Raw genomic sequence first — 27,419 nt, 5'->3', positions numbered from 1 at the left:
AGGCCCTACTTTACTATATGATGTGTTGCAGAAGGCCCTACTTTACTACAAGCCTATATGATTGTGTTGCAGCAGGCCCTACTTTACTACAGGCCTATATGATTGTGTTGCAGCAGGCCCTACTTTACTATATGATTGTGTTGCAGCAGGCCCTACTTTACTACATGATTGTGTTGAAGCAGGCCCTACCTAACTACATGATTGTGTTGCAGCAGGCCCTACTTTACTATATGATGTGTTGCAGAAGGCCCTACTTTACTACAGGCCTATATGATTGTGTTGCAGCAGGCCCTACTTTACTACAGGCCTATATGCTTGTGTTGCAGCAGGCCCTACTTTACTACTGGCCTATATGATTGTGTTGCAGCAGGCCCTATTTAACTACAGGCCTATATAATTGTGTTGCAGCAGGCCCTACTTTACTACTGGCCTATATGATTGTGTTGCAGCAGGCCCTACTTAACTACAGGCCTATATGATTGTGTTGCAGCAGGCCCTACTTTACAACAGGCCTATATGATTGTGTTGCAGCAGGCCCTACTTAACTATATGATTGTGTTGCAGCAGGCCCTACTTAACTACAGGCCTATATGATGTGTTGCAGCAGGCCCTACTTAACTATATGATTGTGTTGCAGCAGGCCCTACTTTACTATATGATGTGTTGCAGCAGGCCCTACTTTACTACAGGCCTATATGATTGTGTTGCAGCAGGCCCTACTTAACTATATGATGTGTTGCAGCAGGCCCTACTTTACTACAGGCCTATATGATTGTGTTGCAGCAGGCCCTACTTAACTATATGATGTGTTGCAGCAGGCCCTACTTTACTACAGGCCTATATGATTATGTTGCAGCAGACCCTACTTAACTACAGGCCTATATGATGTGTTGCAGCAGGCCCTATTTAACTACAGGCCTATATAATTGTGTTGCAGCAGGCCCTACTTTACTACTGGCCTATATGATTGTGTTGCAGCAGGCCCTACTTAACTACAGGCCTATATGATTGTGTTGCAGCAGGCCCTACTTTACAACAGGCCTATATGATTGTGTTGCAGCAGGCCCTACTTAACTATATGATTGTGTTGCAGCAGGCCCTACTTAACTACAGGCCTATATGATGTGTTGCAGCAGGCCCTACTTAACTATATGATTGTGTTGCAGCAGGCCCTACTTTACTATATGATGTGTTGCAGCACGCCCTACTTTACTACAGGCCTATATGATTATGTTGCAGCAGACCCTACTTAACTACAGGCCTATATGATGTGTTGCAGCAGGCCCTATTTAACTATATGATTGTGTTGCATCAGGCCCTACTTTACTATATGATTGTGTTCCAGCAGGCCCTACTTTACTATATGATGTGTTCCAGCAGGCCCCACTTAACTATAGGCCTATATGATTGTGTTGCAGCAGGCCCTACTTTACTACAGGTCTATATGATTGTGTTGTAGCAGGCCCTACTTTACTACAGGTCTATATGATGTGTTGCAGCAGGCCCTACTTTACTACAGGTCTATATGATGTGTTGCAGCAGGCCCTACTTTACTACAGGCCTATATGATGTGTTGCAGCATGCCCTACTTTACTACAGGCCTATATGATGTGTTGCTGCAGGCCCTACTTTACTACAGGCCTATATGATGTGTTGCAGCAGGCTCTACTTTACTACAGGCCTATATTATTGTGTTGCAGCAGGCCCTACTTTACTATATGATGTGTTGCAGCAGGCCCTACTTAACTATAGGCCTATATGATTGTGTTGCAGCAGGCCCTACTTAACTACATGATGTGTTGCAGCAGGCCCTACTTTACTACAGGCCTATATGATTATGTTGCAGCAGGACCTACTTTACTACAGGCCTATATGATGTGTTGCAGCAGACCCTATTTAACTATATGATTGTGTTGCAGCAGGCCCTACTTTACTACAGGTCTATATGATTGTGTTGCAGCAGGCCCTACTTTACTACAGGTCTATATGATTGTGTTGCAGCAGGCCCTACTTTACTACAGGTCGATATGATTGTGTTGCAGCAGGCCCTACTTTACTACAGGTCTATATGATTGTGTTGCAGCAGGCCCTACTTTACTACAGGTCTATATGATGTGTTGCAGCAGGCCCTACTTAACTACAGGTCTTTATGATGTGTTGCAGCAGTCCCTACTTAACTACAGGCCTATATGATGTGTTGCAGCAGGCTCTACTTTACTACAGGCCTATATTATTGTGTTGCAGCAGGCCCTACTTTACTATATGATAAGTTGCAGCAGGCCCTACTTAACTATAGGTCTATATGATTGTGTTGCAGCAGGCCCTACTTTACTACAGGTCTATATGATTGTGTTGCAGCAGGCCCTACTTTACTACAGGTCTATATGATTGTGCTGCAGCAGGCCCTACTTTACTACAGGTCTATATGATTGTGTTGCAGCAGGCCCTACTTTACTACAGGTCTATATGATGTGTTGCAGCAGGCCCTACTTAACTACAGGTCTTTATGATGTGTTGCAGCAGGCCCTACTTAACTATATTATGTGTTGCAGCACTAGAACCCAATCACCATTCACTCTCCTCCCTTTCTTTTCTCTCCTCCTTTTCTCTTCTCTCCTCTCTTTCGCGACAGCCTGCCCCGGCCAAACCCTCCTCTAACCGGCTGACGCTGGGCCAATTCTGCGCCGCCCTATGGGACTCCCGATCACGGCCGGTTGTGATATAGCCCGGGATCGAACCAGAGTCTGTAGTGACGCCTCTAGCACTGAGATGCAGTTCCTTAGACCACAGGGCCACTCGGAAGCCTATATACTGCATCACTAGAAACAAGGTTAACTATCACTGTGTAGAGCATCACTAGAAACAAGGTTAACTATCACCTTGTAGAGCATCACTAGAACCAAGGTTAACTATCACTGTGTAGAGCATCACTAGAAACAAGGTTAACTATCACCTTATAGAGCATCACTAGAAACAAGGTTAACTATCACTGTGTAGAGCATCACTAGAAACAAGGTTAACTATCACCTTGTAGAGCATCACTAGAAACAAGGTTAACTATCACCTTGTAGAGCATCACTAGAAACAAGGTTGGTTTGGAACACTCTGGGGGCTTTTTCTATGCTTATGTTGATCACCCATTCTCTCCTCTTCTCCTCCTCTCCTCTCAGTGTGATGGTTCTCCTTCAGTTCCCCGGGCTGCGCCTGCTTCTCCCCCTCCTCCTCTCCTCCTCCTCCTCTCCTCTCAGTGTGATGGTTCTCCTTCAGTTCCCCGGGCTGCCCCTGCTCCTCCTCCCCCTCCTCCTCCCCCTGTCCTGTGATGCCTGTCCATCAGGATGTCACTGCTACAGCCTGACTGTAGAGTGTGGATCTCTAGGACTCAGAGAGATCCCACAGAGAGTTCCTGACACAACACAGGTAAATATATTGTAATACACAGGTTTGTGTCTGTACTCACACTAACCCATAAACACTGAGGTTGCTTTTTAAAACCTCTTAAAACTTGTTGGAACCCCTCGACAACTTCCGCTGAAAAGGCAGAGCGCGAAATTCAAAAGTATGTTTTAGAAATATTTAACTTTCATACATTCACAAGTGCAATACACGAAATTAAAGCTTAACTTCTTGTTAATCTACCCATCGTGTCCGATTTCAAAAAGGCTTTACAGCGAAAGCACACCATATGATTATGTTAGGTCAGAGCCTACTCACAAAAACACATACAGCCATTTTGCCAGCCAAAGAGAGGAGTCACAAAAAGCAGAAATAGAGATAAAAGTAATCACTAACCTTTGATGATCTTCATCAGATGACACTCATAGGACTTCATGTTACACAATACATGTACGTTTTGTTCGATAAAGTGCATATTTATATCCCAAAATCTCAGTTTACATTGACGCTTTATGGTCAGTAATGTTGTGCCGCGAAAACAACCAGCGAATTTTCAGAGAGCCACATCAATTTACAGAAATATTCATAATAAACTTTGATAAAAGATACAAGTATTATGCACAGAATTAATGATATACTTCTCCTTAATGCAACCGCTGTGTCAGATTTCAAAAAAGCTTTGCGGAAAAAGCAAACCATGCAATAATCTGACTACGGCGCTCAGACACAAAAACAAGCCATGCAGATTCCCGCCATGTTGTGGAGTCAGTAAAAGTCAGAAATAGCGTTATAAATATTCACTTACCTTTGATGATCTTCATCAGAATGCACTCCCAGGAATCCCAGTTCCAAAATAATATTTTTGTTGTGTTCGATAAAGTCCATCATTTATGTCCAAATACCTCCTTTTGTTAGCTTTTAGTAATCAAATCCAAACTCACGAGGCACGGGCAAGTCCAGGTGAAAGTTCAGACGAAAAGTTCAAAAACTTATATTACAGTTCGTAGAAACATGTCAAACGATGTATAGAATCAATCTTTAGGATGTTTTTAACATAAATCTTCAATAATGTTCCAACCGGAGAATTCCTCTGTCTTTAAAATTGCAATGGAACGCAGCTACCTCTCACGTGAGCGCGCGTGATCAGCTCATGCCACTCTGGCAAACCCCTTACTCAAACAGTTCTCATTCGCCCCCACTTCACAGCAGAAGCCTCATACAAGGTTATAAAGACTGTTGACATCTAGTGGAAGCCTTAGGAAGTGCAATATGACCCCATAGACACTGTATATTTGATAGGCAATGAGTTGTAAAACTACAAATGTCAGATTTCCCACTTCCTGGTTGAATTCGTCTCAGGTTTTCACCTGCCATATGAGTTCTGTTATACTCACAGACATCATTCAAACAGTTTTAGAAACTTCAGAGTGTTTTCTATCCAATACTACTAATAATATGCATATATTAGCATCTGGGCTTGAGTAGCAGGCAGTTTACTCTGGGCACACTATTCATCCGAATGTGAAAATGCTGCCCCCTATCCCAAACAGGTTTTAAGGGTCCGCCCCTTATTCAATTTTCGCCTAAAATGACTTGGTAGACTGGTAGACTATAGCAGCTAAATTTTCCTCAGTGTAGTAATGACTTGGTAGACTGGTAGACTATAGCAGCTAAATTCTCCTCAGTGTAGTAATGACTTGGTAGACTGGTAGACTATAGCAGTTAAATTCTCCTCAGTGTAGTAATGACTTGTAGACTATAGCAGCTAAATTCTCCTCAGTGTAGTAATGACTTGTAGACTACAGCAGCTAAATTCTCCTCAGTGTAGTAATGACTTGTAGACTTCAGCAGCTAAATTATCCTCAGTGTAGTAATGACTTGTAGACTACAGCAGCTAAATTCTCCTCGGTGTAGTAATGACTTGTAGACTACAGCAGCTACATTCTCCTCAGTATAGTAATGACTTGTAGACTATAGCAGCCAAGATCTCCTCAGTGTAGTATTGACTTGGTAGACTGGTAGACTATAGCAGCCAAGTTCTCCTCAGTGTAGTATTGACATGGTAGACTATAGCAGCTAAATTCTCCTCAGTGTAGTAATGACTTGGTAGACTGGTAGACTATAGCAGTTAAATTCTCCTCAGTGTAGTAATGACTTGTAGACTATAGCAGCTAAATTCTCCTCAGTGTAGTAATGACTTGGTAGACTGGTAGACTATAGCAGTTAAATTCTCCTCAGTGTAGTAATGACTTGGTAGACTGGTAGACTATAGCAGCTAAATTCTCCTCAGTGTAGTATTGACTTGGTAGACTATAGCAGCTAAATTCTCCTCAGTGTAATATTGACTTGGTAGACTGGTAGACTATAGCAGCTAAATTCTCCTCAGTATAGTAATGACTTGTAGACTATAGCAGCTAAATTGTCCTCAGTGTAGTATTGACTTGGTAGACTATAGCAGCTAAATTCTCCTCAGTGTAGTAATGACTTGTAGACTACAGCAGCTAAATTCTCCTCAGTGTAGTAATGACTTGTAGACTTCAGCAGCTAAATTCTCCTCAGTGTAGTAATGACTTGTAGACTACAGCAGCTAAATTCTCCTCGGTGTAGTAATGACTTGTAGACTACAGCAGCTACATTCTCCTCAGTATAGTAATGACTTGTAGACTATAGCAGCCAAGATCTCCTCAGTGTAGTATTGACTTGGTAGACTGGTAGACTATAGCAGCCAAGTTCTCCTCAGTGTAGTAATGACTTGGTAGACTGGTAGACTATAGCAGCCAAGTTTTCCTCAGTGTAGTAATGACTTGTAGACTATAGCAGCTAAATTCTCCTCAGTGTAGTAATGACTTGTAGACTATAGCAGCCATGTTCTCCTCAGTGTAGTAATGACTTGTAGACTACAGCAGCTAAATTCTCCTCGGTGTAGTAATGACTTGTAGACTACAGCAGCTACATTCTCCTCAGTATAGTAATGACTTGTAGACTATAGCAGCCAAGATCTCCTCAGTGTAGTATTGACTTGGTAGACTGGTAGACTATAGCAGCTAAATTCTCCTCAGTGTAGTATTGACATGGTAGACTATAGCAGCTAAATTCTCCTCAGTGTAGTAATGACTTGGTAGACTATAGCAGCTAAATTCTCCTCAGTGTAGTAATGACTTGGTAGACTGGTAGACTATAGCAGTTAAATTCTCCTCAGTGTAGTAATGACTTGTAGACTATAGCAGCTAAATTCTCCTCAGTGTAGTAATGACTTGGTAGACTGGTAGACTATAGCAGTTAAATTCTCCTCAGTGTAGTAATGACTTGGTAGACTGGTAGACTATAGCAGCTAAATTCTCCTCAGTGTAGTATTGACTTGGTAGACTATAGCAGCTAAATTCTCCTCAGTGTAATATTGACTTGGTAGACTGGTAGACTATAGCAGCTAAATTCTCATCAGTATAGTAATGACTTGTAGACTATAGCAGCTAAATTGTCCTCAGTGTAGTATTGACTTGGTAGACTGGTAGACTATAGCAGCTAAATTCTCCTCAGTGTAGTAATGACTTGTAGACTACAGCAGCTAAATTCTCCTCAGTGTAGTAATGACTTGTAGACTTCAGCAGCTAAATTCTCCTCAGTGTAGTAATGACTTGTAGACTACAGCAGCTAAATTCTCCTCGGTGTAGTAATGACTTGTAGACTACAGCAGCTACATTCTCCTCAGTATAGTAATGACTTGTAGACTATAGCAGCCAAGATCTCCTCAGTGTAGTATTGACTTGGTAGACTGGTAGACTATAGCAGCCAAGTTCTCCTCAGTGTAGTAATGACTTGGTAGACTGGTAGACTATAGCAGCCAAGTTTTCCTCAGTGTAGTAATGACTTGTAGACTATAGCAGCTAAATTCTCCTCAGTGTAGTAATGACTTGTAGACTATAGCAGCCATGTTCTCCTCAGTGTAGTAATGACTTGTAGACTATAGCAGCTAAATTCTCCTCAGTGTAGTTATGACTTGTAGACTATAGCAGCTAAGTTCTCCTCAGTGGCGTAATGTGACTCAGAGTGTGTATTAATGTCAGGCTGTCCCTCTGCTCCTCCCAGACCGTATTCCTGCAGGATAATGCTATTGTCCACATCCGTCGTTTGGACCTGTCAGGGCTGGACCGGCTGCTCTACCTCTACCTGCAGAACAACAGCATCTCAGCCTTGGAGCCTGGGGCTTTCCTGGCTCAGGGCCCGCTGATAGAGTTAGCCCTCAATGGGAACCTCATCCACCTGCTAACCCCCGACACCTTCACCGGCCTGGTCCACCTCCGCATCCTCTATCTGGCGGCCAATCAGATCACACGGCTGCATGATCACACCTTTACTGGGCTGCAGGTCAGTCTCAAACCGTGACCCTTGACCTCTAACCCCTGAACCCTACACAAATGACATTTAAAGGTCTGCAGATCAGTAGGAAACACTACCCTTGGCCCTTAACCCATGGCCCTGAACCCTTAACCCATGGCCCTTAAACCCTTGGCCCTGAACCCTTGACCCTTGGCCCTTAACCCATGGCCCTTAACCCTTGGCCCTGAACCCTTGGCCCTTAAACCCTTGGCCCTTAACCCCTGGCCCTGAACCCTTGGCCCTTAAACCCTTGGCCCTTAACCCTTGGCCCTTAACCCTTGGCCCTGAACCCTTAACCCTTGGCCCTTAAACCCTTGGCCCTTAACCCTTGGCCCTGAAACCTTAACCCTTGGCCCTTAAACCCTTGGCCCTTAACCCCTGGCCCTTAACCCTTGGCCTTTAACCCTTGGCCCTGAACCCTTGGCCCTGAACCCTTGGCCCTGAACCCTTGGCCCTGAACCCTTAACCCTTGGCCCTTAACCCTTGGCCCTGAAACCTTAACCCTTGGCCCTTAAACCCTTGGCCCTTAACCCCTGGCCCTTAACCCCTGGCCCTTAACCCTTGGCCTTTAACCCTTGGCCCTGAACCCTTGGCCCTTAAACCCTTGGCCCTGAACCCTTGGCCCTGAACCCTTGGCCCTTAAACCCTTGGCCCTGAACCCTTGGCCCTTAAACCCTTGGCCCTGAACCCTTGGCCCTGAACCCTTGGTCCTGAACCCTTAACCCTTAACCCTTGGCCCTTAACCCTTGGCCCTGAACCCTTGGCCCTGAACCCTTGGCCCTGAACCCTTAACCCTTAACCCTTGTTCTACAATGTCCGCGCCCCATTGTGGAAATCTAATGAATAATAATAAAACAGTTGCCATCCAAATCCGACTGTTTAAACTAGAGATATTTATATCAAACAGCTAAATGATCCTTGGTGGGACTTAAAACTATTCCATATGTTAGTTTAGAACCGGGATTAGACTGTAGAGAGTTAACCCTACAGAATCCCCCCTCCCTCCAACGGTTTAGACAGGGATTAGACTGTTAACAGAACAGTCTACACCTGACCCCTAACCTCTAACCCCCTCACAGTCTACACCTGACCCCTAACCTCTAACCCGCCAACAGAGTCTACACCTGACCCCTAGCCTCTAACCCCCCCACAGAGTCTACACCTGACCCCTAACCTCTAACCCCCCCACAGTCTACACCTGACCCCTAACCTCTACCCCCCACAGAGTCTACAGGAGCTACACCTCCAGGAGAACAGTATAGAGGTGCTGGGTGACCAAGCTCTGGCTGGACTCTCCTCCCTGGCTCTCCTGGACCTCAGCAGGAACCAGCTCCACACCCTCGGACCAGCCTCCCTACAGCCCCTCGTCAGCCTGCAGGTCCTCAGAGTCACAGGTACAGGGAAGGGCACGTCCTAAACTCCCTCCGTAGCTAGCTTGTAAAACGTTGCCAGTGGTGATATAGCACAACTAGTCCCGGCGGTTCGCCAGGTGTGTTTGTGATCAGATGACCACTAGTTCAAACCCAGTAAGGGGACAGTGAAGGAAGAGAAGGAACATCATTTTAAACACAACTGACTGGGACCGGAGACAGAATTACATAAATGAACCCTCCTCTACAGAGAACCCGTGGCGGTGCGACTGTGCGCTCCAGTGGCTGAGGTCGTGGATCGATGCTGAGGGTCAGAGGTTTCTGAGCTGGTCAGAGCGTCGTCTGCTGTGTGCCGAACCCCCCCGCCTGGCCTACCTCAGTCTGCTGGAGGTGGCAGCTAACAGCCTGGTCTGTACTACACACACACCACACACCTGTACTACACACACCTGTACCACACACACACACACACACACACACACACACACACACACACACACACACACACACACACACACACACACACACACACACACACACACACACACACACACACACCTGTACTACACACACACACATGTACACACACACCTGTACTACACACACACACACACACCTGTACACACACACACACCTGTACTACACACACACACACACACACCTGTACACACACACCTGTACTACACACACACACCTGTACAACACACACATACACACCTGTACAACACACACACACACCTGTACAACACACACACACACCTGTACAACACGCACACACCTGTACACATACACACACCTGTACACACACACACACACCTGTACACACACACACCTGTACACACACACACACCTGTACACACACACCTGTACTACACACACACACACACACACACACACACACACACACACACACCTGTACTACACACACACACACACACACACACACACACACACACACACACACACACACACACACACACACACACACACACACACACACACACACACCTGTACACACACACCTGTACTACACACACACACCTGTACAACACACACACACACACACCTGTACAACACACACACACACCTGTACAACACACACACACACACACACACACCTGTACAACACGCACACACCTGTACACACACACACACCTGTACACACACACACACACCTGTACACACACCTGTACACCAGAGGAGGGCCATCCTCCTCTGTGAATTTCATAAAAATTAAAATTGTGGACAATTTTTAAAGTAATTATTTTTTAGATAAAACCATACTAAATATATTCACATCACCAAATAACACTCTGTTTTGTGATGACATTTGTGATGACGTTCTACAGTAGCCTCAACAGCACTCTGTAGGGTAGCACCATGGCTTGAGGACAGCTAGCTTCCATCCTCCTCTGGCTACATTGACTTCAATACAAAACCTAGGAGGTTCATGGCTCTCTCCCCCTTTCAAGGTCCTAAAAAATATCATAACCGCCATCGATAAGAGACATTACTGTGCAGCCGTATTCATCGACCTGGCCAAGGCTTTCGACTCTGTCAATCACCACATTCTTATTGTCAGACTCAACAGCCTTGGTTTCTCAAATGACTGTGCCTCGTCTGGTTCACCAACTACTTCTCTGACAGAGTTCATTGTGTCAAATCGGAGGGCCTGTTGTCCAGACCTCTTGCACTCTATGGGGGTGCTACAGGGTTCAATTCTCGGGCCGACTCTCTTCTCTGTATACATCAATGATGTCACTCTTGCTGCTGGTGATTCTCTGATCCACCTCTACGCAGACGACACCATTCTGTATACATCTGGCCCTTCTTTGGACACTGTGTTAACTAACCTCCAGACGAGCTTCAATGCCATACAACACTCCTTCTGAGGCCTCCAACTGCTCTTAAATGCAATTAAAACGAAATGCATGCGATTCAACCGATCGCTGCACGCACCTACCCGCCCGACTAGAATCACTACCCTGGACGGTTCTGACTTAGAATATGTGGACAACTACAAATACCTAGGTGTCTGGTTAGACTGTAAACTCTCCTTCCAGACTCACATTAAGCATCTCCAATCCAAAATGTAATTATTTCGCAACAACGCATCCTTCACTCATGCTGCCAAACATACCCTCGTAAAACTGACCATCCTACCGATCCTCGACTTTGGCAATGTCATCTATAAAATTGCCCCCAACACTCTACTCAACACATTGGATGCAGTCTATCTATCACAGCACCATCCGTTTTGTCACCAAAGCCCCATATATTATCCACCACTCTCGTTGGCTGGCCATCGCTTCATACTTGTCGCCAAACCCACCCATTCATCTCTCTTCTCCGCCTGTCTGTCTCCCTTTCTATCAGTCTCAATCACATTCACCTCTAGGTGGGCCAGGCTTCCTAATGAGATACAGTAGGGTGGGCCAGGCCTCCTAATGAGATACAGTAGGGTGGGCCAGGCCTCCTAATGAGATGTGGTAGGGTGGGCCAGGCCTCCTAATGAGATACAGTAGGGTGGGCCAGGCCTCCTAATGAGATGTGGTAGGGTGGGCCAGGCCTCCTAATGAGATGCAATAGGGTGGGCCAGGCCCCCTAATGAGATACGATAGGGTGGGCCAGGCCTCCTAATGAGATGCGGTAGGGTGGGCCAGGCCTCCTAATGAGATGCGGTAGGGTGGGCCAGGCCTCCTAATGAGATGCGGTAGGGTGGGCCAGGCCTCCTAATGAGATGCGGTAGGGTGGGCCAGGCCTCCTAATGAGATGCGGTAGGGTGGGCCAGGCCATTGAACTGGGTGAATATGAATGACAGTAACCTAAACCTCTCACTGTTACATTGAACTGGGTGAATGGAATATGAATGACAGTAACCTAAACCTATCGCTGTTACATTGAAATGGGTGAATATGAATGACAGTAACCTAAACCTGTCACTGTTACATTGAACTGGGTGAATATGAATGACAGTAACCTAAACCTGTCACTGTTACATTGAGCTGGGTGAATATGAATGACAGTAACCTAAACCTATCACTGTTACATTGAGCTGGGTGAATGACAGTAACCTAAACCTCTCACTGTTACATTGAGCTGGGTGAATGACAGTAACCTAAACCTCTCACTGTTACATTGAGCTGGGTGAATGGAATATGAATGACAGTAACCTAAACCTGTCACTGTTACATTGAGCTGGGTGAATGGAATATGAATGACAGTCATCCAATATGCTGTAATAGAAATAAGGCCATGCTCATGAAAACGAGTCTTAAACCGCACTTACCACCACTACTGTACACACACACACACACACACACACACACACACACACACACACACACACACACACACACACACACACACACACACACACACACACACACACAAAAACCTGTACACACACACACACACACACACACACACGCACACGCATACACGTGTAGACACATACACATCTGTACACACACACACAGACACGTACACGCACACCTGTACACACACGCACACAGAGAAACACACACACATGCCATAACACACACACACACACACTTGTACACGTTCCTCCATATGTCATCCATGGTGATCTTGATCCTACAGGTGTGTATCCCTCCTGTGTTACACCTGGAGCCCAGCCATCTCACCGTGCAGCTGGGAGAGAGTCTCAGAGTGGCCTGTCAGGCCTCTGGATACCCCCGGCCCCTGGTCACCTGGAGAAAGATCTCAATGGGCAGGGCACTGCTAGGACCCAGAGGACTGCTGCAGGAGCTGGGAGGAGAGGGGGTGAAGAGGAGACAGGAGCTGGGAGGAGAGGGGGTGAAGAGGAGACAGGGGCTGGGAGGAGAGGGGGTGAAGAGGAGACAGGAGCTGGGAGGAGAGGGGATGAAGAGGAGACAGGAGCTGGGAGGAGAGGGGATGAAGAGGAGACAGGAGCTGGGAGGAGAGGGGGACATGAGGAGACAGGAAAGAGGAGGAGGGGTAGCAAGGGATGTGCGGGGGCCAGTTGGTGTGGCGACAGAGGAGGAAGTGGAGGGGGGAGAGAGGGAGAGCTTCGACCCAGACACAGGAAGTGGAATGCTGTACCTAAGCAATGTGACGGTGGCTCACGCCGGGCACTACGTGTGCGAGGCCTTGAACCCTGGGGGCGTGGCCCATATGACCTTTCACCTCGCCATCAACATGACATCATCAACCGCACTCTGGCCTCGGCTGCACTCCGCCTCGTCGTCCCTCTACCTGGGGGAGGTGGTCGGGGTCAGCCAAGAGCCCCTGTACGAGGTGGGCAGTATGGACTTCTCGGCTCTGGGCCCGGCCACTCAGACAGTCATCGCAGTGAGCATCTCTCTGCTGGTTCTGATTGTTCTGCTTCTACTGCTTATGATCTACAGTCGCCAGCAGCAACACAAACAGGTCTGGACATGTCTTACTACTCAAAACACACTTCAGTATGTAGTACTAACTGCATACTACTCAATACACCCTTCAGTATGTAGTACTAACTGCATACTACTCAATACACCCTTCAGTATGTAGTGCTAACTGCATACTACTCAATACACCCTTCAGTATGTAGTACTAACTGCATACTACACAATGCATCCTTCAGTATGTAGTACTAACTGCATACTACTCAATACACCCTTCAGTATGTAGTACTAACTGCATACTACTCAATACACCCTTCAGTATGTAGTACTAACTGCATACTACACAATGCATCCTTCAGTATGTAGTACTAACTGCATACTACTCAATACACCCTTCAGTATGTAGTACTAACTGCATACTGCTCAATACACCCTTCAGTATGTAGTACTAACTGCATACTACACAATGCATCCTTCAGTATGTAGTACTAACTGCATACTACTCAATACACCCTTCAGTATGTAGTACTAACTGCATACTACACAATGCATCCTTCAGTATGTAGTACTAACTGCATACTACTCAATACACCCTTCAGTATGTAGTACTAACTGCATACTACACAATGCATCCTTCAGTATGTAGTACTAACTGCATACTACTCAATACACCCTTCAGTATGTAGTACTAACTGCATACTACACAATGCATCCTTCAGTATGTAGTACTAACTGCATACTACACAATGCATCCTTCAGTATGTAGTACTAACTGCATACTACTCAGTACACCCTTCAGTATGTAGTACTAACTGCATACTACTCAATACACCCTTCAGTATGTAGTACTAACTGCATACTACTCAGTACACCCTTCAGTATGTAGTACTAACTGCATACTACTCAATACACCCTTCAGTATGTAGTACTAACTGCATACTACTCAATACACCCTTCAGTATGTAGTACTAACTGCATACTACACAATGCATCCTTCAGTATGTAGTACTAACTGCATACTACTCAATACACCCTTCAGTATGTAGTACTAACTGTATACTACTCAATACACCCTTCAGTATGTAGTACTAACTGCATACTACACAATGCATCCTTCAGTATGTAGTACTAACTGCATACTACTCAATACACCCTTCAGTATGTAGTACTAACTGCATACTACACAATGCATCCTTCAGTATGTAGTACTAACTGCATACTACTCAATACACCCTTCAGTATGTAGTACTAACTGCATACTACACAATGCATCCTTCAGTATGTAGTACTAACTGCATACTACTCAATACACCCTTCAGTATGTAGTACTAACTGCATACTACTCAGTACACCCTTCAGTATGTAGTACTAACTGCATACTACTCAATACACCCTTCAGTATGTAGTACTAACTGCATACTACTCAGTACACCCTTCAGTATGTAGTACTAACTGCATACTACTCAATACACCCTTCAGTATGTAGTACTAACTGCATACTACTCAATACACCCTTCAGTATGTAGTACTAACTGCATACTACACAATGCATCCTTCAGTATGTAGTACTAACTGCATACTACTCAATACACCCTTCAGTATGTAGTACTAACTGCATACTACTCAATACACCCTTCAGTATGTAGTACTAACTGCATACTACTCAATACACCCTTCAGTATGTAGTACTAACTGCATACTACTCAATACACCCTTCAGTATGTAGTACTAACTGCATACTACTCAATACACCCTTCAGTATGTAGTACTAACTGCATACTACTCAATACACCCTTCAGTATGTAGTACTAACTGCATACTACTCAGTACACCCTTCAGTATGTAGTACTAACTGCATACTACTCAATACACCCTTCAGTATGTAGTACTAACTGCATACTACTCAGTACACCCTTCAGTATGTAGTACTAACTGCATACTACTCAATACACCCTTCAGTATGTAGTACTAACTGCATACTACTCAATACACCCTTCAGTATGTAGTACTAACTGCATACTACTCAATACACCCTTCAGTATGTAGTACTAACTGCATACTACTCAGTACACCCTTCAGTATGTAGTACTAACTGCATACTACACAATGCATCCTTCAGTATGTAGTACTAACTGCATACTACTCAGTACACCCTTCAGTATGTAGTACTAACTGCATACTACTCAATACACCCTTCAGTATGTAGTACTAACTGCATACTACTCAGTACACCCTTCAGTATGTAGTACTAACTGCATACTACACAATGCATCCTTCAGTATGTAGTACTAACTGCATACTACTCAGTACACCCTTCAGTATGTAGTACTAACTGCATTAATGTGTTAATGTGTTAATGTGTGTTGTGTTGATGTGTGTTGATGTGTGTTGTGTTGATGTGTGTTGTGTTGATGTGTGTTGTGTTAATGTGTGTTGTATTAATGTGTGTTGTGTTAATGTGTTAATGTGTTAATGTGTGTTGTGTTGATGTGTTAATGTGTTAATGTGTTAATGTGTTAATGTGTGTTGTGTTGATGTGTTAATGTGTTAATGTGTTAATGTGTGTTGTGTTGATGTGTTAATGTGTTAATGTGTGTTGTGTTAATGTGTTAATGTGTTAATGTGTGTTGTGTTGATGTGTTAATGTGTTAATGTGTTAATGTGTGTTGTGTTAATGTGTTAATGTATTAATGTGTGTTGTGTTGATGTGTGTTGTGTTAATGTGTTAATGTGTGTTGTGTTAATGTGTGTTGTGTTGATGTGTGTTGTGTTAATGTGTTAATGTGTGTTGTGTTAATGTGTTAATGTGTTAATGTGTTAATGTGTTAATGTGTGTTGTGTTAATGTGTGTTGTGTTGATGTGTGTTGTGTTAATGTGTTCATGTGTGTTGTGTTAATGTGTGTTGTGTTAATGTGTGTTGTGTTAATGTGTGTTGTGTTAATGTGTGTTGTGTTAATGTGTTCATGTGTGTTGTGTTAATGTGTTAATGTGTGTTGTGTTAATGTGTGTTGTGTTGATGTGTGTTGTGTTAATGTGTTAATGTGTGTTGTGTTAATGTGTTAATGTGTTAATGTGTTAATGTGTGTTGTGTTAATGTGTTAATGTGTGTTGTGTTAATGTGTTAATGTGTGTTGTGTTAAAGTGTGTTGTGTTAATGTGTGTTGTGTTAATGTGTTAATGTGTGTTGTGTTAATGTGTTAATGTGTGTTGTGTTAATGTGTGTTGTGTTAATGTGTGTTGTGTTAATGTGTTAATGTGTGTTGTATTAATGTGTGTTGTGTTAATGTGTGTTGTGTTAATGTGTGTTGTGTTAATGTGTTAATATGTGTTGTGTTAATGTGTGTTGTGTTAATGTGTTAATGTGTGTTGTATTAATGTGTGTTGTGTTAATGTGTGTTGTGTTAATGTGTGTTGTGTTAATGTGTTAATGTGTGTTGTGTTAATGTGTTAATGTGTGTTGTGTTAATGTGTGTTGTGTTAATGTGTGTTGTGTTAATGTGTTAATGTGTGTTGTATTAATGTGTGTTGTGTTAATGTGTGTTGTGTTAATGTGTGTTGTATTAATGTGTGTTGTGTTAATGTGTGTTGTGTTAATGTGTGTTGTGTTAATGTGTTAATATGTGTATTACCAGCCATTCTGCAGCAGTAGTAGAAGCAGCAGTAAGGAAGAGAGGATCCTGTACGTTAATAACTACTCAGACGGCCCCACCATCTTCTCTCAGCTGGAAGAGAACCGTGAAGACGCTGGACACGAGAGGTACATCCTCAACTGCTCCTGCCCCGGCTCCGCCCTGCCAACACATGCAGGGCTCCTAGCCAATCAGCAGGGGGTGCTGGTACGACAGGAAGGTATTCATGCCCAGGTTAGGAAGGTAATGAACCTTTTACATTATGCAACAAAAGAATCCTATAAAATACTCTAAATAGGATTGTTAAACACAGTGGAGCTAAAACTTTACATTTGTCTTTATATTCCAACATTTTTGGTTTAAGATCAAATGTTTTATATGAGGCGACAGTACAGAATGTCACCTTTTATAATTGGACATTTTCATACAAAACTGTTTTACCGTTTAGAGAAGAATGTACTTTATGTGTCTAGTACCTCCATTTGAAGGAATTTATAGTGTTTTACATTTAGTCAAAAGTTTAGTATTTGGTCCTTATATTCCTAGAACGCAATGATTGCATCAACTTGCATTTGCAGTTTGTTTGTTTGTGTTTTGGATTATGTTGTGTCCAATATAAATTAATGGTAAAAAATGTATTGTGTAATTTTAGAGTACATCTTATTGTAAATAAGAATATAATGTTTCTGAACACTTCTACATGAATTTTGTTGTTCCCATGATTACAGGTAATCATGAATGAATCATGAATAATGATGAGTGAGAAAGTTCGACGCACAAAGACCATGCCTCCAAAACATGATAACCTCTCACCATTACCAATAACAGGGGAGGTTAGCATGTGTATTAATATGGAACCCCATTAGCTACTCTTCCTGGGGTCCACAAAACATACAAAACATGATAACCTCTCACCATTACCAATAACAGGGGAGGTTAGTGTATTAATATGGAACCCCATTAGCTACTCTTCCTGGGGTCCACAAAACATACAAAACATGATAACCTCTCACCATTACCAATAACAGGGGAGGTTAGCATGTGTATTAATATGGAACCCCATTAGCTACTCTTCCTGGGGTCCACAAAACATACAAAACATGATAACCTCTCACCATTACCAATAACAGGGGAGGTTAGCATGTGTATTAATATGGAACCCCATTAGCTACTCTTCCTGCGGTCCACAAAACATACAAAACATGATAACCTCTCACCATTACCAATAACAGGGGAGGTTAGTGTATTAATATGGAACCCCATTAGCTACTCTTCCTGCGGTCCACAAAACATACAAAACATGATAACCTCTCACCATTACCAATAACAGGGGAGGTTAGTGTATTAATATGGAACCCCATTAGCTACTCTTCCTGGGGTCCACAAAACATACAAAACATGATAACCTCTCACCATTACCAATAACAGGGGAGGTTAGTGTATTAATATGGAACCCCATTAGCTACTCTTCCTGCGGTCCACAAAACATACAAAACATGATAACAAAAGTAACAGTAATATCTAACAATTCACAACTATACACAAGAATCTAAAGTAAAATGATGGAGTTTCTATTAAATATTAGGACGAGCAATGTCAGAGTGGTATTGACTAAAATACAGTAGAGTAGAATACAGTATATACATATGAAATGAGTAAAACAGCATGTAAACATTAGTGAAGTGACCAGTGATTCCATGTCTATGTATATAGGGCAGCAGCCTCTAAGGTGCAGGGTTGAGTAGCCTGCTAGTGATGGCTATTTAACAGTCTGATGGCCTTGAGATAGAAGCTGTTTTTCAGTCTCTCTGTCCCAGCTTTGATGCACCTGTACTGACCTCGCCTTCTGGATGATAGCGGGGTGAACAGGTCGTAGCTCGGGTGGTTGATGTCCTTGATGATCTTTTTGTCCTTCCTGTGACATCGGGTGCTGTAGGTGTCCTGGAGGGCAGGTAGTTTGCCCCCGGTGATGCGTTGGGCAGACCACACCACCCTCTGGAGAGCCTTGAGGTTGAGGGCAGTGCAGTTGCTGTACCAGGCGGTGATACAGACCGACAGGACACTCTCAATTTTGAGAGCCAAGCAGCCAAGGAGCCAAGCAGAATTTCTTCAGCCTCCAGAGGTTGACGAGGTGCTGTTGTGCCTTCTTCACCACGCTCTCTGCGTGGGTGGGCCATTTCAGATCGTCGGTGATGTGTACACTGAGGACCTTGAAGCTTTTCACCTCCGCTGCGGTTCTGTCGATGTGGATAGTGGTGTGCTTCTCTTCTTTTCCTGAAGTCCACGATCAACTCCTTCGATTTGTTGACGTTGAGTGTGAGGTTATTTTCCTGGCACCACTCTGCCTCACCTCCTCCCTTTAGGCTGTCTCATCATTGTTGGTAATCAAGCTACCCACTACTGTTGTGTTGTCTGCAAACTTGATGATTGAGTTGGAGGCGTGAATGGCCACGTAGTCATGGGTGAACAGGGAGTACAGGAGGGGCTGAGCACGCGCCCTGGTGGGGCCCCAGTGTTGAGGATCAGCTAAGTGGAGGGATTATTTTCTACCTTTACCACCTGGGGGCGGCCCATCAGAAAGCAGGATCCAGGGCGGTGGTCAGATACAAGGCCTCAAGCTTAATGATGAGCTTGGAGCTTGGAGGGTACTATGGTGTTGAAGGCTGTTATAGATGTAGCCAGGTCCCATCTACTATCCTTCTGACCCTATGTAGCCAGGTCCCATCTACTATCCTTCTGACCCTATGTAGCCAGGTCCCATCTACTATCCTTCTGACCCAGATAGTAGATGGGACCTGGGTCAGAAGGATAGTAGATGGACCTGGCTACATAGGGTCAGAAGGATAGTAGATAGACCTGGGTCAGAAGGATAGTAGATGGGACCTGTGGGCGTGCTACACTACATCTTGGAATGATTTTATCTGAAGCTCTTCAGTGAACAGGTTTCTTACTTTCTCCTCAGACTCGGCCCAGTTATTATATGAAAACTATGCTATGCCATCTACAACGATGATATTCCTCCTGGATTGTCCTTCTGCGTTTTCTCAGTCATCTGTAATAACGATTCACAGAGAGTGCTTGGCAGGACTTACAGTTTGTCGTCATCTTGCTGCAAGTGTCTTTGAGGACATCCACCTCACCCTGGGAGAACTGCAAACTGTTCTTCAGGTCCTGGACCTCTCTGGTCAGATCGTCTGTTCTTTAATTAGTTGAGTCCACCAGTATTTGGACAAAACACTTTCCTGTTGTTGTAACAACTACTTGTAGAAATCTTGTTTGTTTAAAAGATTGTTCACCTGTGACAGAGAAACACTGTCCTCTCCACCTTTTGGGTTTGAATGTCATGGTAACAATGTAGGCTCAGGCTACGCAGTTCCCCCTATGTAACTTTCTCACTCATCATTATTCACAATTTGTTCATGATAAGGGACTAGAGACCCACAGTTTCCTCTACCACATACAGATGGTCTACGAGATCCACTGCTGAGAGGAGATCCAGTGCTGAGAGGAGATCCACTACTGAGAGGAGATCCACTGAGGGGAGAGATCCACTGCTGAGAGGAGATCCACTGAGGGGAGAGATCCACTACTGAGAGGAGATTCACTGAGGGGAGAGATCCACTACTGAGAGGAGATCAACTGAGGGGAGAGATCCACTACTGAGAGGAGATCCACTGAGGGGAGAGATCCATGGAAAGGGATAGTTAAGAGGAATATATATAGTGCTGAGAGTAGATTTTTAAAGAGATGTGACGGTTTCTCTCTAAACACACCCTGAAGAATGGTTAACTCCACAGAATAAATAATGGTTAACTCCACAGAATAAAGAATGGTTAACTCCACAGAATAAATAAATGCTCTGGAAAGAGATTCTCGTCCTGAGATCTGCTTTATTGGCCAGGGACAGTACGTTAGTGAGTAATATACTCTGAAGCCGAGGATGGTTTATACTCTACCGTCTACACACACCATCCTATATAACTACTATCCTATATAACCACTGTCTATACACACACCATCCTATATAACTACTATCTATAGACACACCATCCTATATAACTACTGTCTATAGACACCATCCTATATAACTACTGTCTATACACACACCATCCTATATAACTACTATCCTATATAACCACTGTCTATAGACACACCATCCTATATAACTACTGTCTATAGACACACCATCCTATATAACTACTGTCTATACACACACCATCCTATATAACTACTGTCTATACACACACCATCCTATATAACTACTATCCTATATAACCACTGTCTATAGACACACCATCCTATATAACTACTGTCTATAGACACACCATCCTATATAACTACTGTCTATACACACACCATCCTATATAACTACTATCCTATATAACTACTGTCTATACACACCATCCTATATAACTACTGTCTATAGACACCATCCTATATAATTACTGTCTATACTGTCAATACACACCATCCTATATAACTACTGTCTATACTGTCTATACACACCATCCTAGATAACTACTGTCTATACAGTCGTCATGACGTTGGCCTGTTGGGGGAGGTTTATGACCCCCATAAATACCTTTCTCCATTTTCTTCTCTCTACTCTACCAATGTGACTATTGAAAATAATTTTGTTAACATAGAGAGTCTGGTGACATCAAACCTATTTCGGTAATCCAACCAGTTGAAAATATGCGTTGGTACTTAATGAATATGATGTCAGATCAGTTGGTGCCTGAGACATTACTGATATTAGGACATCAACTGTATCTTGGAAAGTCTACACATTCTAGTTATCAGATTTACATGGAATTGTTGTGCAATTTAAATGTTTAAATATTAAACTATTTGTGAAAAGATTAAACGTAATTTTAGCTTCTTAAATGAGAGAACGGTTTGTCATAGAGAAACTCTGCTCACTCAGAGGCCCCGCCCAAGTGAACAGACATTGGTTGTAAACTCTGCTCACTCAGAGGCCCCGCCCAAGTGAACAGACATTGGTTATAAACTCTGCTCACTCAGAGGCCCCGCCCAAGTGAACAGACATTGGTTATAAACTCTGCTCACTCAGAGGCCCCGCCCAAGTGAACAGACATTGGTTGTAAACTCTGCTCACTCAGAGGCCCCGCCCAAGTGAACAGACATTGGTTGTAAACTCTGCTCACTCAGAGGCCCCGCCCAAGTGAACAGACATTGGTTGTAAACTCTGCTCACTCAGAGGCCCCGCCCAAGTGAACAGACATTGGTTGTAAACTCTGCTCACTCAGAGGCCCCGCCCAAGTGAACAGACATTGGTTGTAAACTCTGCTCACTCAGAGGCCCCGCCCAAGTGAACAGACATTGGTTGTAAACTCTGCTCACTCAGAGGCCCCGCCCAAGTGAACAGACATTGGTAGTAAACTATGAAACACGCCCATCTTACACCACTATATAAACCCGTTGACGAAAATTAAACTTCCTGTTCCAAGGACGTGAGGACGACGGTCCTACGTTGAAAGGGCTCAGATAATAACCTAACGAAATTAGCATTGTGTTCAATGTGAAGGTGACGATCGACACGCCGAAAGGATGAATTGCGACTACACCAGCCAGAATATAGCACAAGCTTAAAATGTATGGCAACTTGGTATGAACTTTGAACTCTTATTCACTCCAGAAGTGATACCTCCTAGCCGTTATGTTAGCAACAGCCGCTGTAAACATGGGCTAGGAAAGGACGGACGATGTATCCAGTCTAACACACACACCGATACTACAACGTATCCAGTTTACCACCAGAGACATTCTTCAGAGGACAAGAAATCCCTGCTGGGCAAACCAGCCTTCCATCTACGACCAACCTATTGAAGCGCAGCTTAGAGTAAATATTTCTTGCATTTTCCTTTTCCAAATGGGCGGATATTTAGAATGCATAAGATACTGTATTTACGATAGCATGGCTCCTCCCTTTGTTCCTCAGTCTTCCCACTCTTTCACTCAAAACCCTTTCTTTGTGTAACCAGCTGTCATATCTGTTCCGTCCACTAGGGACATTAACCTTTATGACATAATTTGTAATCAATGTATGATCCATTCGGTGAAGATGTAATTCTGTGTGATTAGTTAGGTATTTAGTAAATAAATAATTAAACCCAATTTTGTATTGCTGATTCAACTTGTTAGCCAGGGTTCGTGAAGACGAAGAATTTACAACTTTCAGATGAGACTGAATGAGGTGGCGATTAAATATTGACTGCTATTGATGTAAAAGTTTACGAGTTCTTTAAGAGTTTATTTGGAAGATAACAGCTCTATAAACATTATTTCGTGGTGCCCCGACTTTCTAGTTAATTACATTCACCTGAGTAGCGTGATCTGGAAATATTACAGAGAAATAATTGTATAGAATAGCGTGTCATATCACATAATCTGGCATAGCCAAAGACACGACACTGTCTATAGACACCATCCTATTATAACTACTGTCTATAGACACCATCCTATTATAACTACTGTCTATAGACATCATCCTATATAACTACTGTCTATACACACCATCCTATATAACTACTGTCTATATACACCATCCTATATAACTACTGTCTATACACACCATCCTATATAACTACTGTCTATACTGTCTATACACACCATCCTATTATAACTACTGTCTATAGACATCATCCTATATAACTACTGTCTATACTGTCTATACACACCATCCTATTATAACTACTGTCTATACACACCATCCTATTATAACTACTGTCTATAGACATCATCCTATATAACTACTGTCTATACACACCATCCTATTATAACTACTGTCTATAGACATCATCCTATATAACTACTGTCTATACACACCATCCTATTATAACTACTGTCTATAGACACCATCCTATTATAACTACTGTCTATAGACATCATCCTATATAACTACTGTCTATACTGTCTATACACACCATCCTATATAACTACTGTCTATAGACACCATCCTATATAACTACTGTCTATACACACCATCCTATTATAACTACTGTCTATAGACATCATCCTATATAACTACTGTCTATACACACCATCCTATTATAACTACTGTCTATAGACATCATCCTATATAACTACTGTCTATACACACCATCCTATTATAACTACTGTCTATCCTATATAACTACTGTCTATACACACCATCCTATTATAACTACTGTCTATAGACACCATCCTATTATAACTACTGTCTATAGACATCATCCTATATAACTACTGTCTATCCTATATAACTACTGTCTATAGACATCATCCTATTATAACTACTGTCTATACACACCATCCTATTATAACTACTGTCTATAGACACCATCCTATTATAACTACTGTCTATAGACACCATCCTATTATAACTACTGTCTATACACACCATCCTATTATAACTACTGTCTATAGACACCATCCTATTATAACTACTGTCTATAGACACCATCCTATATAACTACTGTCTATACACACCATCCTATTATAACTACTGTCTATAGACATCATCCTATATAACTACTGTCTATCCTATATAACTACTGTCTATACACACCATCCTATATAACTACTGTCTATAGACACCATCCTATTATAACTACTGTCTATAGACATCATCCTATATAACTACTGTCTATAGACACCATCCTATTATAACTACTGTCTATAGACACCATCCTATTATAACTACTGTCTATAGACACCATCCTATTATAACTACTGTCTATAGACACCATCCTATTATAACTACTGTCTATAGACATCATCCTATATAACTACTGTCTATACACACCATCCTATTATAACTACTGTCTATAGACACCATCCTATTATAACTACTGTCTATAGACACCATCCTATTATAACTACTGTCTATACACACCATCCTATTATAACTACTGTCTATAGACATCATCCTATATAACTACTGTCTATACTGTCTATACACACCATCCTATTATAACTACTGTCTATAGACATCATCCTATATAACTACTGTCTATATACACCATCCTATTATAACTACTGTCTATAGACATCATCCTATATAACTACTGTCTATACACACCATCCTATTATAACTACTGTCTATAGACATCATCCTATATAACTACTGTCTATAGACACCATCCTATTATAACTACTGTCTATAGACATCATCCTATATAACTACTGTCTATACACACCATCCTATATAACTACTGTCTATACACACCATCCTATATAACTACTGTCTATACACACCATCCTATTATAACTACTGTCTATAGACATCATCCTATATAACTACTGTCTATACACACCATCCTATTATAACTACTGTCTATAGACATCATCCTATATAACTACTGTCTATACACACCATCCTATTATAACTACTGTCTATAGACACCATCCTATTATAACTACTGTCTATAGACACCATCCTATTATAACTACTGTCTATAGACACCATCCTATTATAACTACTGTCTATAGACATCATCCTATATAACTACTGTCTATACACACCATCCTATTATAACTACTGTCTATAGACACCATCCTATTATAACTACTGTCTATAGACACCATCCTATTATAACTACTGTCTATACACACCATCCTATTATAACTACTGTCTATAGACATCATCCTATATAACTACTGTCTATACTGTCTATACACACCATCCTATTATAACTACTGTCTATAGACATCATCCTATATAACTACTGTCTATATACACCATCCTATTATAACTACTGTCTATAGACATCATCCTATATAACTACTGTCTATACACACCATCCTATTATAACTACTGTCTATAGACATCATCCTATATAACTACTGTCTATAGACACCATCCTATTATAACTACTGTCTATAGACATCATCCTATATAACTACTGTCTATACACACCATCCTATATAACTACTGTCTATACACACCATCCTATATAACTACTGTCTATACACACCATCCTATTATAACTACTGTCTATAGACATCATCCTATATAACTACTGTCTATACACACCATCCTATTATAACTACTGTCTATAGACATCATCCTATATAACTACTGTCTATACACACCATCCTATTATAACTACTGTCTATAGACATCATCCTATATAACTACTGTCTATAGACACCATCCTATTATAACTACTGTCTATAGACATCATCCTATATAACTACTGTCTATAGACACCATCCTATTATAACTACTGTCTATAGACACCATCCTATTATAACTACTGTCTATACTGTCTATACACACCATCCTATATAACTACTGTCTATACACACCATCCTATATAACTACTGTCTATACACACCATCCTATTATAACTACTGTCTATAGACATCATCCTATATAACTACTGTCTATACACACCATCCTATATAACTACGGTCTATCCTATATAACTACTGTCTATAGACACCATCCTATATAACTACTGTCTATACACACCATCCTATTATAACTACTGTCTATAGACATCATCCTATTATAACTACTGTCTATACACACCATCCTATTATAACTACTGTCTATAGACATCATCCTATATAACTACTGTCTATACACACCATCCTATATAACTACTGTCTATCCTATATAACTACTGTCTATAGACACCATCCTATTATAACTACTGTCTATAGACATCATCCTATTATAACTACTGTCTATAGACATCATCCTATTATAACTACTGTCTATAGACACCATCCTATTATAACTACTGTCTATAGACATCATCCTATATAACTACTGTCTATACACACCATCCTATTATAACTACTGTCTATAGACATCATCCTATATAACTACTGTCTATACACACCATCCTATTATAACTACTGTCTATAGACATTATCCTATATAACTACTGTCTATACTGTCTATACACACCATCCTATATAACTACTGTCTATACTGTCTATACACACCATCCTATATAACTACTGTCTATACACACCATCCTATATAACTACTGTCTATACACACCATCCTATATAACTACTGTCTATACACACCATCCTATATAACTACTGTCTATCCTATATAACTACTGTCTATACACACCATCCTATTATAACTACTGTCTATAGACATCATCCTATATAACTACTGTCTATATTGTCTATACACACCATCCTATATAACTACTGTCTATACACACCATCCTATATAACTACTGTCTATACACACCATCCTATTATAACTACTGTCTATACACACCATCCTATTATAACTACTGTCTATAGA

General features: G+C 42.2%; 1 protein-coding gene across 1 annotated transcript; it reads left to right on the top strand.

The window, feature by feature from the left end:
* The first annotated feature begins 2,049 nt into the window (after positions 1-2,049).
* On the top strand, positions 2,050-21,998 carry LOC109871865 (leucine-rich repeat-containing protein 24-like). Its single transcript, XM_031807306.1, has 8 exons — positions 2,050-2,830; positions 3,171-3,417; positions 7,480-7,758; positions 8,996-9,164; positions 9,391-9,548; positions 12,744-13,553; positions 17,144-17,383; positions 20,604-21,998. Exons 2-8 carry the CDS (start codon positions 3,175-3,177, stop codon positions 20,625-20,627), a joined length of 1,923 nt encoding a protein of 640 aa, XP_031663166.1. The 5' UTR covers positions 2,050-2,830; positions 3,171-3,174; the 3' UTR covers positions 20,628-21,998.
* Positions 21,999-27,419: the final 5,421 nt, after the last annotated feature.

Source organism: Oncorhynchus kisutch, linkage group LG27 (genome assembly GCF_002021735.2).
Source record: "Oncorhynchus kisutch isolate 150728-3 linkage group LG27, Okis_V2, whole genome shotgun sequence".
Taxonomy (NCBI): Eukaryota; Metazoa; Chordata; class Actinopteri; order Salmoniformes; family Salmonidae; genus Oncorhynchus; species Oncorhynchus kisutch.
Note: the sequence above shows the minus strand (reverse complement) of the source record. Positions and strands in the feature narration are given on the sequence as shown.